At 37.1% G+C, this 14,591-nt stretch overlaps 1 protein-coding gene across 1 annotated transcript in view; it reads right to left on the bottom strand.

Annotated features, from left to right (window-relative positions):
• LOC107573753 (endothelin-converting enzyme-like 1) overlaps window positions 1–11,034 on the bottom strand; it is a 46,894-nt gene extending 35,860 nt beyond the window's left edge. Inside the window, exons 1-2 of the mRNA XM_016260196.1 lie at window positions 10,934–11,034; window positions 3,648–4,387 (exon numbers count right to left, since the gene is read on the bottom strand). Coding sequence (XP_016115682.1) covers window positions 3,648–4,265 — 618 coding nt within the window. The 5' untranslated portion in view covers window positions 4,266–4,387; window positions 10,934–11,034. The remainder of the gene's footprint in view (window positions 1–3,647; window positions 4,388–10,933) is intronic.
• Between the last annotated feature and the right edge of the window lie 3,557 nt (window positions 11,035–14,591).

Genomic DNA, 14,591 nt, shown 5'->3' on the forward strand with positions numbered 1-14,591 from the left:
ATACACACAGAAACATTTTTACATTTGAATCAGGATAAAATAAGAAATTGAAAACAAAACTGTACATTCAATCATGTGGTTTTAATTATAATATTCAATCAAAGATATTTTAAAAGTAGGATAAACAATTATTTATATCTAATGAAACATGAATATTAATATCTTTCCCTGGTGAAATCTCTGAATACAATATATAGTCCGTTATATTGTATATGGTCCCTATATATATATATATATATATATACATACTACGGGGCCGTTGAATGCTTGATTGGCTGACGAACATTCTAAGGTGTGCAATTATTTTCAGGGAAACGCAAAGCACGGCGAACATAGTTCCAGGCAACTCTGGACCGCATTACATGTCCATATCACTTCGCCAAATAATTTCAGTTCTTTCAAAGGTCCTTACAGTCTAACAACAGCAAAATAACCAAAACCCACAACAACACTGGCCAAACAAATAAATATAGTAAACAACAGGATTAAAACGACAGATCACTTCCATGTTTTTGCCACAAAATTACATTTTTATTATGTACGGAAAGCACATACTCTATCTCTCCCGCTCTCTCTCTCTCACATAGTTGCACACACAGTTTGCACACACGTTAACATACGCACTAATGTTGTTAGCGCTACTCTAGTCTCAGCATCAGACGTCACGCCCACGGACCGTTGGCTAAACATCTGATGCATATGGCACACAAAAGTGGAAACACTTCAGGAGTTTCGAAGTCATCGTCGGATTGGTTGAATTAAACAGGATTTCCGGGAGACGTGTGTGTCGCGTTTTTTAACGTTCCGCCTGGAAACAAAGATGCCGTGGCGCCAAACCCCCTCAACGAAAGAAGAAAGCCGTCGTGTTTACAACTGTGATGACGAGCGCTTATCAGGATCAACTAAACGCTGGATTCTCAAAAGTGTGTGAAATATTTAAAGTTCACGGCATAGAATCTTTAAAATACGTCCGAGAGTTTTACACACCAGTCTGTTATTGTGGCGACATTTCCACGGCCCGAAACGTGATGCTGAAACAAAGCGAACTGTGATTGGTTGTTTGACATTTCGGTCAAACGGCCTCATGGGCGGGCCATGGCCAATGAAAGCTGCCATGGATTCCAGACCTTCAGCCGTCAGTCTGAAGGTCTGGCTACGCGAGACTAGCGCTACTCTAGCGATTTTATCAGTAACAGTTTAACAACTTAAAAACTTCATGACTTCTCACAAGCGAGGTAACAACGCCGCTGTTCGTGAAAAATAAAATGAACTTAAATTTTCACTACTAGTAGAGATATTGCTGCCGAACACTTTTGAGAGATGCACGGACTCACAGGGGTAGGTCACATGTTTAATCTCTCTCTAATAAGTAAGTTATTAACTGCATAACAGTCTGCATTAACTTAGTCTGCTATCAACGGCTCAAGCCTCCGTTACTAGGTTTAAAATGCCGTAGAAAAAACGGACAAATGCCTTGAAATATATCATCTGATCGATGTCTTGAGGTGTGGTAACTGTAGTATAAGCGGAATAATAAACTCCGGGCCGTTGAATTCTTAGAAAGTAATGCACAACCGAGGTGTAACGGTGTAACTCCGCTTCGCGTCGTGGCCGCATCATAACCTCGGGTGTGCATTATTTTCTAAGAATTCAATGGCCCGGAGTCAATTATTCCTTTTATATATATTTTAAATGACGTCGATTCAATATCGATTCTCAAAAGCCGCGAATCGATCTTTTCCGGTATTTATTTCAGCAAACATTTAAAACAAGATCTGATTAATGTGAATCTTATCATTAGTCTTCTCCACTAGATGTCGTCTCCTTATTTACCTTGCGCAAACGGAAAGCCTGTCATTCATTCGGTGCTTATCATGGCGGAGATACTGTTGACAAGAACCAAGAACAAAGCAACATGCGTGATTTGCAATGCTCAGGTAAAATTCTATAGTATTACTACAAATCTGTGGAAGCATTTGACATCACACGTAAAGGCGCATTATTTTTGCAATGAATGAATGAATGGCGGATGGTGCGACGCACTGTTTTGTTTACTACACACATATTAAAGCGCGGACGGCGCTCGCTGTGTTTTCAGCCTCTGTTGTCTCACTATGATGATATGAATACACAAATATCATCTCCAGCTGCTCTGAGAGTCACTTCAGTAGCATTTTACAGAAATATATTACTTCATATCTTAAGACTCAATGCAACAACAATGTTACTACTACTACTAATAATAAATATTAATAAATGTTTTTTTAAAGGAATAATCACATTTGTTTTCTTTTTAATTTTAACAGTAAACCTCTGTTGTGCAACACTTTGTTTGCCAAAAAATAACAGGGTTTAATTTTAATTTGAATAGGATAAATTAAATTAATATTTTATGCCTTCATCTGATTACCTGAAAAATTAAGAAGAATATTTTATAGGGCCCTATTATTGTTTAAAAAAGGACCCTATACAAAAAAAGAATAGGTTTAAAATACAGGCCTGTGGCTCTTAATTTATTTTTATTAATTCACCATTTGTAAAATGATGTTTACTATTAATTTTTTTAGAAATACCAATAGCATTTGTATTAAAACTATATTCACTGAATGTAATTTTAAAAAAATCGAGAATCGAACCAAGAATCGAATCGGGACATCTGAATCAATACCCAGCCCTTATATATATATATACAGTAGATATATTGCATATTTATAACAAATCATGAGAAACTGAATGCATGTATGTATGCATGTATGTAATGTATATATATTCGAATATGACTAAAGTATGAGAAATGTAATTCTAAATTTTAAATAAAATCACACGATTTAAAAAAATATTAGTAATTTAAAGTAAAGTAATTTTATTAGGATATTTTCCTGATGATATTAAAACAGCATCATCACAAAATTATTTCATGTAAAATATAAAACCTAGATTCTTACAATTTCTGAATAAAACTTGAGAAATGTAATGAAGTCATAAATCCAATCACATATGGGCAAAAGAAATAGTGATTCCTGACTTAAAAAATTAAGTAGTATTAAATACAGTCAAACAAAAACTTATTCAGACAGCAGATATAATATTTGATATTTGTTTACTAGTGGGTGCAGGACACTATAGTTCATTTATGTAAGTGAGGATAGCTAAATAAAGTAAACTGTGACATATTACACCCAAAGATTCTTCATACAGTGGACTACCGGACCAAAAATGATTCAGACACTTTGAGCTGAGCATGTTTTGCTGAAGTGTTATTCTTTAATTGCTAATGTGATCTTTTTACACCACAGACTGAACAGAATGAAGCACTGCTTGGTAATTAATTGGTTTTATCTAATTGTGTTCTTAAATTTAACAGCTGACAGCTATTCAACAGAATTCATTACATACCTTTCTATCAAAGTTATCTGACATTATCAAGATGAGTTTGTTCTGACACAGTTTAACTCTGAGCTCTTCTCATATTTTAGTACCGTTTCTAAACTATAGCCAATAAACTGATATAATGTGAGAAATGTTGAAGGTGTCTGAATAAATTTTGGTTTGACTGTGTCAAAATTGATACAAAATTATGCAGATTTAAATATATAATAAACAAAATGCATTGAAACCAAGCAAATATTCCGAGTGTGTGGTTGTACCTTTCTCTCGGCACTATCCGGCTCGTTCCTCTGCACCGGCACCTGTAGGAGGCGCTGCAGCTTCTCCTGGTTCTGTTCTCCGATGGCGGTGATGATCCCGTAGCTCAGTTTATCCTCCGGTATACCGTGTCTCCGGAGCCACCCGCCGCAAGCGAAGCTGTAGAAGTCGTGACAGGGCTGGACGCTCGGGTCGACGTTCCCCTGGATGAAGCGAGCGGCCCGGAGCAGCGAGCGCCGCTTTACGCAATCCTGACGACACTGGGAATCCTGCGCTTCCAGCGCCAGAAACTTCAGCGCCAGCATGCATCCGAGAATCACGCACATCCCCGCCGCGAACACTAAAGCAGAGAGCAGGCAGATTTCGCGCCTGCTCCAGCGGGCCGGAGCCCCGCCCCCGGCCCCGCCCTTGACCCCACCCACACACTTGTCCCGCCCACTTCTTCCGCGGTCCAGCGATCCGCCCAGATGCAGACTCATGCCGTTACTCAGCGTGCTGCTGCTGCAACGACTGCTGTACTTGATCTCCTGGAAATCGTCGTAATGCGCCGTGAGCGAGTACGTTTTCTCCATGCTGACCGACGTCTGCGCCCGCGATTTGTTGGGGAAGGTGTGAAACATGATCTGGGATCAAAATAAGGTCATGACCTTTGACCCTTTCAACTCTTGGGAGAGTCAGACTGTATCCAAAGGCTTTTTATGTCCTTGGTTTTTCAATGGGATTTCTTTCTCAGTATGACCTGCTGCGAGAGAGATGCAGTTAATTAATTGCTTGATGTAGTGTGGAAAATATTTACATGTTTACATATTTACAACAAAACGAGATAAATGTAATGAAAAATTGCAAATCATGTGTGAACAAAGGAAACAGTGACTTGTAAAACACCAATTATTTATTTTAGTTAATTAGAGTCTGTGATACATTGTAAGTATAGTCATTATTGCATTATTTAGACATATAGGACCAAACGGAATTTTTTTTTACAAATTTAATTATTTATTTTTAAAATAATTATTTGCAATGAAATAAATATATTTTTAAAGATCCTTCCCTCGTGAAATTAGCAAAGCAACACCACATGATAGACAGATAGATAGATAGACAGACAGACAGACAGACAGACAGACAGACAGACAGACAGACAGATAGAGAGATAGATGGATGATAGATAGATAGATAGATAGATAGATAGATAGATAGATAGATAGATAGATAGATAGATAGATAGATAGATAGATAGATAGATAGATAGATAGATAGCAGATAGACAGATAATATTGATCATAATAATAAATGTTTCTTGAACAGCAAATTATTTAACAATATTACGTTTTTTTAACAGATATGCCCTTCTCAGAATGTGGGGAGCAGTGAATACTGTGTAGGGACCCTATGAATCAGAACACAGTTTAGGAAAATCGCTGAGCTCCATGGCCATGTTTGCGTTTGTGTTACAGCAGTATCCCAGCTGTGTAGTATCTGATATTAAATCACTCATGTCTGCCACACAGTTGAAACTAATTACACACACACACACACACACACACACACACACGCTACCCATAAACCACACGCCGGTAAACTGCGTCAAGCCTGCCAGACAAAGCTCACCTCCTGCAGAGCAACAAACCTGCTACTGGCTAATGGAGCACAACACACACACACACTCAGTCTGGTCTCCGTCTGAGTTCACACTCACAAAACCTATATACGCAAATATCAAGCGCAGCGTTAGTTCTGGCAGGTCATGTTAGTCAAGCTCGCATCAGCTGACTCTCAGCTGATCCCCATCTATCTATAGGAATGCGACACCTATCTAAGCATTCATATATAAGGTCCCTCAGTATTATCAGCAGTTTTCGCATTGCTCAATAGCTAATTACCCTCCTCCATCCCCAGCTCCTCCTCTGTCAGTCAGGATTCTGCCTTTTGGTTATCTTTTGAATCAGACTAATTCTAAAACGTGTACATAAAATGATTGAACTTTAACGATATCTGCAATACATTTATGTTGGTTCTGTTCTGTTTACCCTGGGGGGTTATCGCTGCTCTCCCTGCTCTCCAAACTGTATGCTAATTGTCAATCATCTTTGACGATAGTGGTCCTGACAGAAATATGAATGCAAACAATTCTAGCTAGACAAGCTCAATTTCATGTGTCACTGTGTTCTGAAATGTATCAGACGATGGAAACCCTGGGATAAAAAATAAATTTTTCTCGGAATTCTGAGTTTACATCTTTCAAATCTTTTTTTTTTTGTTGTTGTTGTTGTTTTTGTTTTTTTGCTTCCGCCATAAAATAAAAACTAAAAAAGATCATTGCGACCTTTTAATTGCACAATTCGGCTGTTTTTCTTAGAATTGTGAGTTTATATCTCCCAATTCTGCCTTATTTTATCTTACACTAAACTCACAATTCTGAGTTTATGTCCCACAATTCTGAGATGATATATTGCAATTATGAGTTTGTCACAATTTTGAGTTTATATGTCCCACAATTCTGAGTTTATAGGTCCTAATTATGAGTTTATATGTCGTAATTTTGAGTTTATATGTCGCAATTTTGAGTTTGTTTCAATTCTGAGTTTATGTTTCAATTCTGAGTTTATATCTTAATTCTGACTTCTTTTATCTAAGAATAAACTTACGATTCTGAGTTTGTCGTAATTCTGAGTTCATGACGCAATTTTGAGTTCATATCTCACAATTCTGAGTTTGTTGCAATTTTAAATTTGTCACAGTTGAGTTTGTGGCAATTTTGAGTTTATATCTTGTAATTCTGAGTTTATTTGTCGCAATTATGAGTTTATATCCCAATCCTGACTTGCTTTATCTCAGAATAAACTTGGGATTCTGAGTATGTTGCAATTCTGAGTTTATATGAATTGAGAATTGTGAGGAAAAAGTCAGAATAAGATAAAAAGTCGCAATTACTTTTAAAATCAAATGCCTTGGTGAGCAGAAGAGACTTCTTTCAAAAACATTACAAAAATAAACGTGTACACTCAAACACACATGTTTCAGGTCTGAGTATGTACTGTGCAATGTGTTGGCCAAACAATTGCGTCTATGTAGTTATTTTAAATATGTTTCTGGCCTTTATCCCAAATCTTTCTCTGAGGTTCACACACACACACACACACACTTCCTGTCTGAGTTTTAGGGTGAATATATGAGTATATGAGTGTGTGTGTGGCTTCAGGGTAATTTATGAAAATTGATCCTGGATCCGTCCAGAGGGAAAGTTCAGGGCTGATGTTTTTACCAGCCGTTTCAACATCCCACACTCTGTCTGTGTGTGTGTGTGTGTGTGTGTGTGTGTGAGTGTGTGTGAGTGTGTGTGAGTGTGTGTGTGTGTGAGTGTGTGTGTGTGTGTGTGTGTGTGTGTGTATTTTAGGAGAATCAAGCATGTGGGAGAAACTACAAAAGTGAGCTGATGGAAATCATGTGTGTGTGTGTGTGTGTGTGTGTGAGTGAATAGAGACAAAAGCAAATGACAGAGCGTTTGCATTCATTAAATCTGTTATTGTGTGTGTGCATCCACATTTCTGAGTTAATTCACCCTGTCACCTCTCATCTGTTTCACCGGACACACACACACACACACACACACACAGGGAATCTCTCAGTAAGTGGATTGAAGACACACACACACACACACACACACACACACCTGATGTCTGTGGAGATGTTTCTCTGGAAAATGTCAGTCTCCATTCAAACCATCATTCATCAAATGTGTCTTGCTCTTTTCCTGTCTTTCAAACACACTCATACAGCTCTCTCTCTCTCTCACACACACACACACACACACTTTCAATCTGTTTTACTAAAGTCTGCATTATAAAACAGATAGTTCTGACATTAAAGCCATTGTAAAATGCAGATAAACGCACCTGTGACGCATTAATGCAGCAGCCTGCTACAGCCTGCAGTTATTAAAGAACAATGGACTATATTACTTTTCAGAAGAATGTGATCATGATGAATAAATGTAATATGAGTAATATTAGTAAATGCAATATGATTGTTTTATTAATAAATGTAACTGTTTATTGAACATTGGTCTGTTTTAACATATTGCTGTTGGCATAATCTCTAAAGGTGTTAGCGGTCGTCCTTTATGGTTTTTTCTAGCTGTTCATGTTCAAAACCAGCCATGTTTCACAGACAAACTCATCGCTTTAATATTTCAAGTGTTTCTCCATTCTATATTTATTAATGGTCATGAATTGTCTCTGTTACACGTGTACAATGATTAAAGAGAGTAAATGAAGACATTTACACCATATACTAGCAGTTTTTGTTAATATTTTTATAATTTTTTTAAATAATTTTAATTTTTGTTAATATTTTTATAATTTTTTTTATAGTTTTAATTTTAGTTAAAGTTTTAGTAATTTTGTATGTTTTTTGTCATTTTTTATTTTTTTATTTTTTTTTTACGTCCATAGTACTTCAACATAAATTAAACTTAAATGAGAAAGCTTGAGCTAGTTTTTTATATTTTATATTTCAGGCTGAAGTTTATTTATTAGAACAACATTATTAGAAATGTTGAGCTAAAAAAAATAGCTAAATGAACTAAAAATTAAATAAGTTTAGATTTCTTACAATTTTAGTTTTAGTTATTTTAGTACTTCAACTTAAATTATACAAATAAAATGACAAATGTGGAGCTAAAAGTTTTGCTAAATGAGTTAAAAAAATGACTTTTTTATTTTAGTTATTTAGTACTTCAACATAAATTAAAAGAAAAATTAGAGAAATATTGAGCTAAAAATAGCTGAATGAACTAAAAATTTAATAAGTTTACATTTTTTAATTTTAGTTATTTTAGTACTTCAACTGAAATTAAAAGAAAAATAGAAATGTTGAGCTAAAAATAGCTAAATAAGGTTAGCTACTAAGCTATTTTAGCTATTATAAGGAAATGTAAAACTAAAAATATTAATTAAAAATTAGCTAAAGTTTTTTATTTTAGTTTTAGTTATTTTAGTGCTCCAACTTAAACAAAAAATAGAAATAAAAATATTAAGCTAACAATAGCTAAAAATACGTTTTTATAATTTAGTTTTACTTATTATTAAACAACTTAAGTTAAACGAAAATGAAAAATGTTGCCTTGGCAACTAGCCAAATTAAAACGTTATATAGCCTAAATAAAATTAGTTTTTAAAAAATGTATTTTATTTCAAGTAACAATAATGTTTTTATGGCTTTAGTTTTAGTTTTGTTAACGTTAATAAGCCTAATTTACGCAAGTGTCCTGCTTCTCAGATGCTTCGGAAACATCTCAACAACGTCTCAAACTGAACTCACTCTTCTCAAATACCAGATTCTGACCTCAGAAGCCAAAGATCTCAAACATTTCTAATCACATTCTTCCAAAGTCTGTTTTTATTCCTCCTCAGACACTCAAAACATAACTGAGACCTGCATGAGATATGACAGAGCAATGAAAAATCAGATAAAACACACACTGAAGTCAATCTAGTCACACACACACACACACACACACACTCACACAGAGAGAGAGAGAGAGAGAGTGGTGTGTGTAATGGATTAGATCTCTTAGCATCTGATGAATGACCATTTACACGACATGACAGCACTAATGTCTTGAATACAGATCACACACACACACACACACACACACACACACACACACGGATCGCAATTCATCTGCGGCTCACAAACTGTGCAAAGCAATCAAATAGATCGTTTTCCTACAAGATCACAGTTTATACTACAGCAACACCACGCTTTTTGATATTCTATGTAAATACTATTGCATGTGAATATGGAAATCACACAATATCATGCTAAATATCACTGTACCATGATATATGAATATGTAATCAAGGTAAATCTCAAAGTACAGTGGTATTACCATCACTATACACTGTAAAAGTTAAAATATGAGATATTTCTACTACATCGAATCCTTAAAAATGAATTTCATTGGTGTGAACTAATGCATTCTGATCAGTTGAGGCTTATTAATCATATTTTGAATATATGGAGTATGAGTATATGAGTATGGAAATCATACAAAGTCATGGCAAATCTCAAAGTATCCCGGTATTAAGATTTCTAAACGATGTAAATGAAATGTCATTTCTAGCACATTTTAGTTTTTTTATTTTATTTTTACAATGCATAAATAACAGCAGTTTTGTAAAAGAACAAATGCATTAAAAAAGAAATACAAGCGACTCGTTTTGGACATTGCAGCATATATGAAGCATACAGTTCAACTTTGGCACCTAAACGGATCCAATTCGGTTTCGCAACGCCTTCACCTGTCACTCTTAACTTAAACTAGGTACTTTAAAATACCATGGTACGTGAATACGGTTCTACGGTTTTACCGTATGGTTCCACCAATACTTTGTTTGCAACAAAATGACATATCAGCATTTTGGTCACTCTTACACACACACACACACACACACACACACACACCTCTGACAGACAGACCTGCGCGCAACACACACACACACACACACACACACACCTTCTCTCCGTGATCTCAAGCTGCTGCTGAGGTGTAATCAAGGTAAATCTCAAAGTACAGTGGTATTACCATCACTATACACTGTAAAAGTTAAAATATGAGATATTTCTACTACATCAAATCCTTAAAAATGAATTTCATTGGTGTGAACTAATGCATTCTGATCAGTTGAGGCTTATTAATCATATTTTGAATATATGGAGTATGAGTATATGAATATGGAAATCATACAAAGTCATGGCAAATCTCAAAGTATCCCGGTATTAAGATTTCTAAACGATGTAAATGAAATGTCATTTCTAGCACATTTTAGTTTTTTTATTTTATTTTTACAATGCATACATAACAGCAGTTTTGTAAAAGAACAAATGCATTAAAAATGAAATACAAGCGACTCGTTTTGGACATTGCAGCATATATGAAGCATACAGTTCACAATTCAACTTTGGCACCTAAACGGATCCAATTCGGTTTCGCAACGCCTTCACCTGTCACTCTTAACTTAAACTAGGTACTTTAAAATACCATGGTACGTGAATACGGTTCTACGGTTTTACCGTATGGTTCCACCAATACTTTGTTTGCAACAAAATGACATATCAGCATTTTGGTCACTCTTACACACACACACACACACACACACACACACACCTCTGACAGACAGACCTGCGCGCAACACACACACACACACACACACACACACCTTCTCTCCGTGATCTCAAGCTGCTGCTGAGGAGAATTCAGAGAGATTTGAGGAGATTCACTCACCTGGAGAAGACACGAGGAGTGCGGAACAAAAAAGTCCCAGAGACGCGGAGAGAATCACTGAGCGACAGCAGCGCGCTCCGCCAGTGTGTGTGTGAGTGTGTGTGTGTGTGTGTGTGTGTGTGTGTGTGACAGAGAGAGAGAGAGAGAGAGAGAGAGACCATTTTTGGTTCACTAAAGAACCTTTCAGTGAGTAGTTCTTAAAAGAGCCATTTTTTCTTAGTTTTAAGAATTTTTTTTTAATAATCTAAAAGACCTTATTCCATTATAAACAACTTTTTGCACAGTGGAAGGGTTCTTTATGGAAGGACTGATGCCAATAAGGAACCTTCAAGAGTGTAGATTATTAAAAAGGTTCTTTATTGGCACTGATGACTGCATGGAGAACCGTTAACATCAGGGAACCTTTCTGCACTCTTAAACATAAAGGTTCTTTATTGGCATCAATGGTTCTATGAAGAACCTTGAACATCCTAAAGAACCAGAAAAGGTTCTTTATAGTCGAAAAAGATTCTTTTAGATTTTTAAAATGGTTCTTTTAGGAACTGTTTACTGAAAGGTTCTTTGGGGAACCAAAAATGGTTCTTTTATGGCATCACTGCAAAAACACCCTTTTAGAACCTTTATTTTTAAGAGTGTGTTGCTCAAAAGGTCCTATAGATTATTAACAAGTTCTCGATATAAAAAGTGGTTCTTTTAAGAACTGTTCGCTGAAAGGTTCTTAGGCAAAATCAAAAATGGATCTTCACTCTTATAAAGATTATAAAAATAGCTTTTCACAATGATGCCTTTGAAGAACCATTTTTGGTTCCCAAAAGAACCTTTCTTTTTGGAAAAATTTGGAACCTTTATTTGTATTAGTGTAGTGTAAATGTTTCTTTAGATTATTCAAATGTTCTTTATACTACTAAAAAAAATGGTTCTTTTAAGAACTGTTCACAGAAAGGTTCTTTGGGGAACCAAAAATGGTTCTGCTGCATGTAGCCGAGTAAACCTGTGTGTGTGACTGAGCGTGAATGAATGTGTGTGTGTTGTAAATGTGATTAGTGGGAGTGGCTGTGGAGCGGACGATGCACTCGTCGCGATTAGCTTGTGCAGCGTGCACCCTGCATGCTAAAGCGCACAAGCGAGTGGAACGCATGTGGCACATCTCTTTATCTGGATTTAATCACCCCACCAGAGAAAAACACACACACACGCCAAGCCTGAAAAGAGAATACAGAAGCAGCTGTGATTGTGTCTGAGCCTTAAAATAATGTAAAACAGCTTCCTTTTTCATGCATGCCAAAGAAATCAGAATTTCTCACAAAACACCCTGCCAATGGCAAAAGAGTGGTGCCAGCATTTGTGCACGCATGTGTGTGTGTCTCACTCCAGGGTGTGTATGACATTGGCTTGATTTGTAGGCATTGGTTGCTTTTCTGAGCTCCAAAACATAGTGATTGTGTTGAAGGGTCAGTGTGTTTGTGTGTGTGTATGTGTAAGTGAAGTGGATGGAAATCAGGCACAGAATGTGACAGCTGTCTACTGCTGCTGCTGGTCAGAGGGGGTGTGGCTCTATTAAAGAGGCGTGGCTCACTGCCAGAAAGAAAGTGACTTCAGCTCTGTCACGCCTCATTAATATTCTGATGTCATTGCTCCGGCCCCTCCCCCACTATACACTGGAGATGAAAGTATGATATCATTCCATATGGATGGCCAGAGAGAAGACACAACGGCCACTCGATCCATCACCCCTGAGTGCTCTCTCGCTCTCTCTCTACCGCCTCATTAATATTCTGATGTCATTGCTCCGGCCCCTCCCCCACTATACACTGGAGATGAAAGTATGATATCATTCCATATGGATGGCCAGAGAGAAGACACAACGGCCACTCGATCCATCACCCCTGAGTGCTCTCTCGCTCTCTCTCTCTCTCGCTCTTTTAGGCATCATATACACGTTCCTAACTTGAAGGCTGTCCAGAATGTGCACTCTAAAAAATGCTGGGTTGTTTCAACCCAATGTTGGGTCAAATATGGACTAACCCAACAGTTGGGTTAAATTTTGGTTACATTTTTAAATTAGCTTTTTAACCCAACAGTTGGGTTAGTCCATATTTGACCCAACATTGGGTTGAAACAACCCAGCATTTTTTAGAGTGCACATTCTGGACAGCCTTCAAGTTAGGAACGTGTATATGATGCCTAAAAGAGCGAGAGAGAGAGAGAGCGAGAGAGCACTCAGGGGTGATGGATCGAGTGGCCGTTGTGTCTTCTCTCTGGCCATCCATATGGAATGATATCATACTTTCATCTCCAGTGTATAGTGGGGGAGGGGCCGGAGCAATGACATCAGAATATTAATGAGGCGTGACAGAGCTGAAGTCACTTTCTTTCTGGCAGTGAGCCACGCCTCTTTAATAGAGCCACACCCCCTCTGACCAGCAGCAGCAGTAGACAGCTGTCACATTCTGTGCCTGATTTCCATCCACTTCACTTACACATACACACACACAAACACACTGACCCTTCAACACAATCACTATGTTTTGGAGCTCAGAAAAGCAACCAATGCCTACAAATCAAGCCAATGTCATACACACCCTGGAGTGAGACACACACACATGCGTGCACAAATGCTGGCACCACTCTTTTGCCATTGGCAGGGTGTTTTGTGAGAAATTCTGATTTCTTTGGCATGCATGAAAAAGGAAGCTGTTTTACATTATTTTAAGGCTCAGACACAATCACAGCTGCTTCTGTATTCTCTTTTCAGGCTTGGCGTGTGTGTGTGTTTTTCTCTGGTGGGGTGATTAAATCCAGATAAAGAGATGTGCCACATGCGTTCCACTCGCTTGTGCGCTTTAGCATGCAGGGTGCACGCTGCACAAGCTAATCGCGACGAGTGCATCGTCCGCTCCACAGCCACTCCCACTAATCACATTTACAACACACACACATTCATTCACGCTCAGTCACACACACAGGTTTACTCGGCTACATGCAGCAGAACCATTTTTGGTTCCCCAAAGAACCTTTCTGTGAACAGTTCTTAAAAGAACCATTTTTTTTAGTAGTATAAAGAACATTTGAATAATCTAAAGAAACATTTACACTACACTAATACAAATAAAGGTTCCAAATTTTTCCAAAAAGAAAGGTTCTTTTGGGAACCAAAAATGGTTCTTCAAAGGCATCATTGTGAAAAGCTATTTTTATAATCTTTATAAGAGTGAAGATCCATTTTTGATTTTGCCTAAGAACCTTTCAGCGAACAGTTCTTAAAAGAACCACTTTTTATATCGAGAACTTGTTAATAATCTATAGGACCTTTTGAGCAACACACTCTTAAAAATAAAGGTTCTAAAAGGGTGTTTTTGCAGTGATGCCATAAAAGAACCATTTTTGGTTCCCCAAAGAACCTTTCAGTAAACAGTTCCTAAAAGAACCATTTTAAAAATCTAAAAGAATCTTTTTCGACTATAAAGAACCTTTTCTGGTTCTTTAGGATGTTCAAGGTTCTTCATAGAACCATTGATGCCAATAAAGAACCTTTATGTTTAAGAGTGCAGAAAGGTTCCCTGATGTTAACGGTTCTCCATGCAGTCATCAGTGCCAATAAAGAACCTTTTTAATAATCTACACTCTTGAAGGTTCCTTATTGGCATCAGTCCTTCCA

Source organism: Sinocyclocheilus grahami, unplaced genomic scaffold, assembly GCF_001515645.1.
Source record: "Sinocyclocheilus grahami isolate Dianchi unplaced genomic scaffold, SAMN03320097.WGS_v1.1 scaffold2024.1, whole genome shotgun sequence".
Classification (NCBI taxonomy): Eukaryota; Metazoa; Chordata; class Actinopteri; order Cypriniformes; family Cyprinidae; genus Sinocyclocheilus; species Sinocyclocheilus grahami.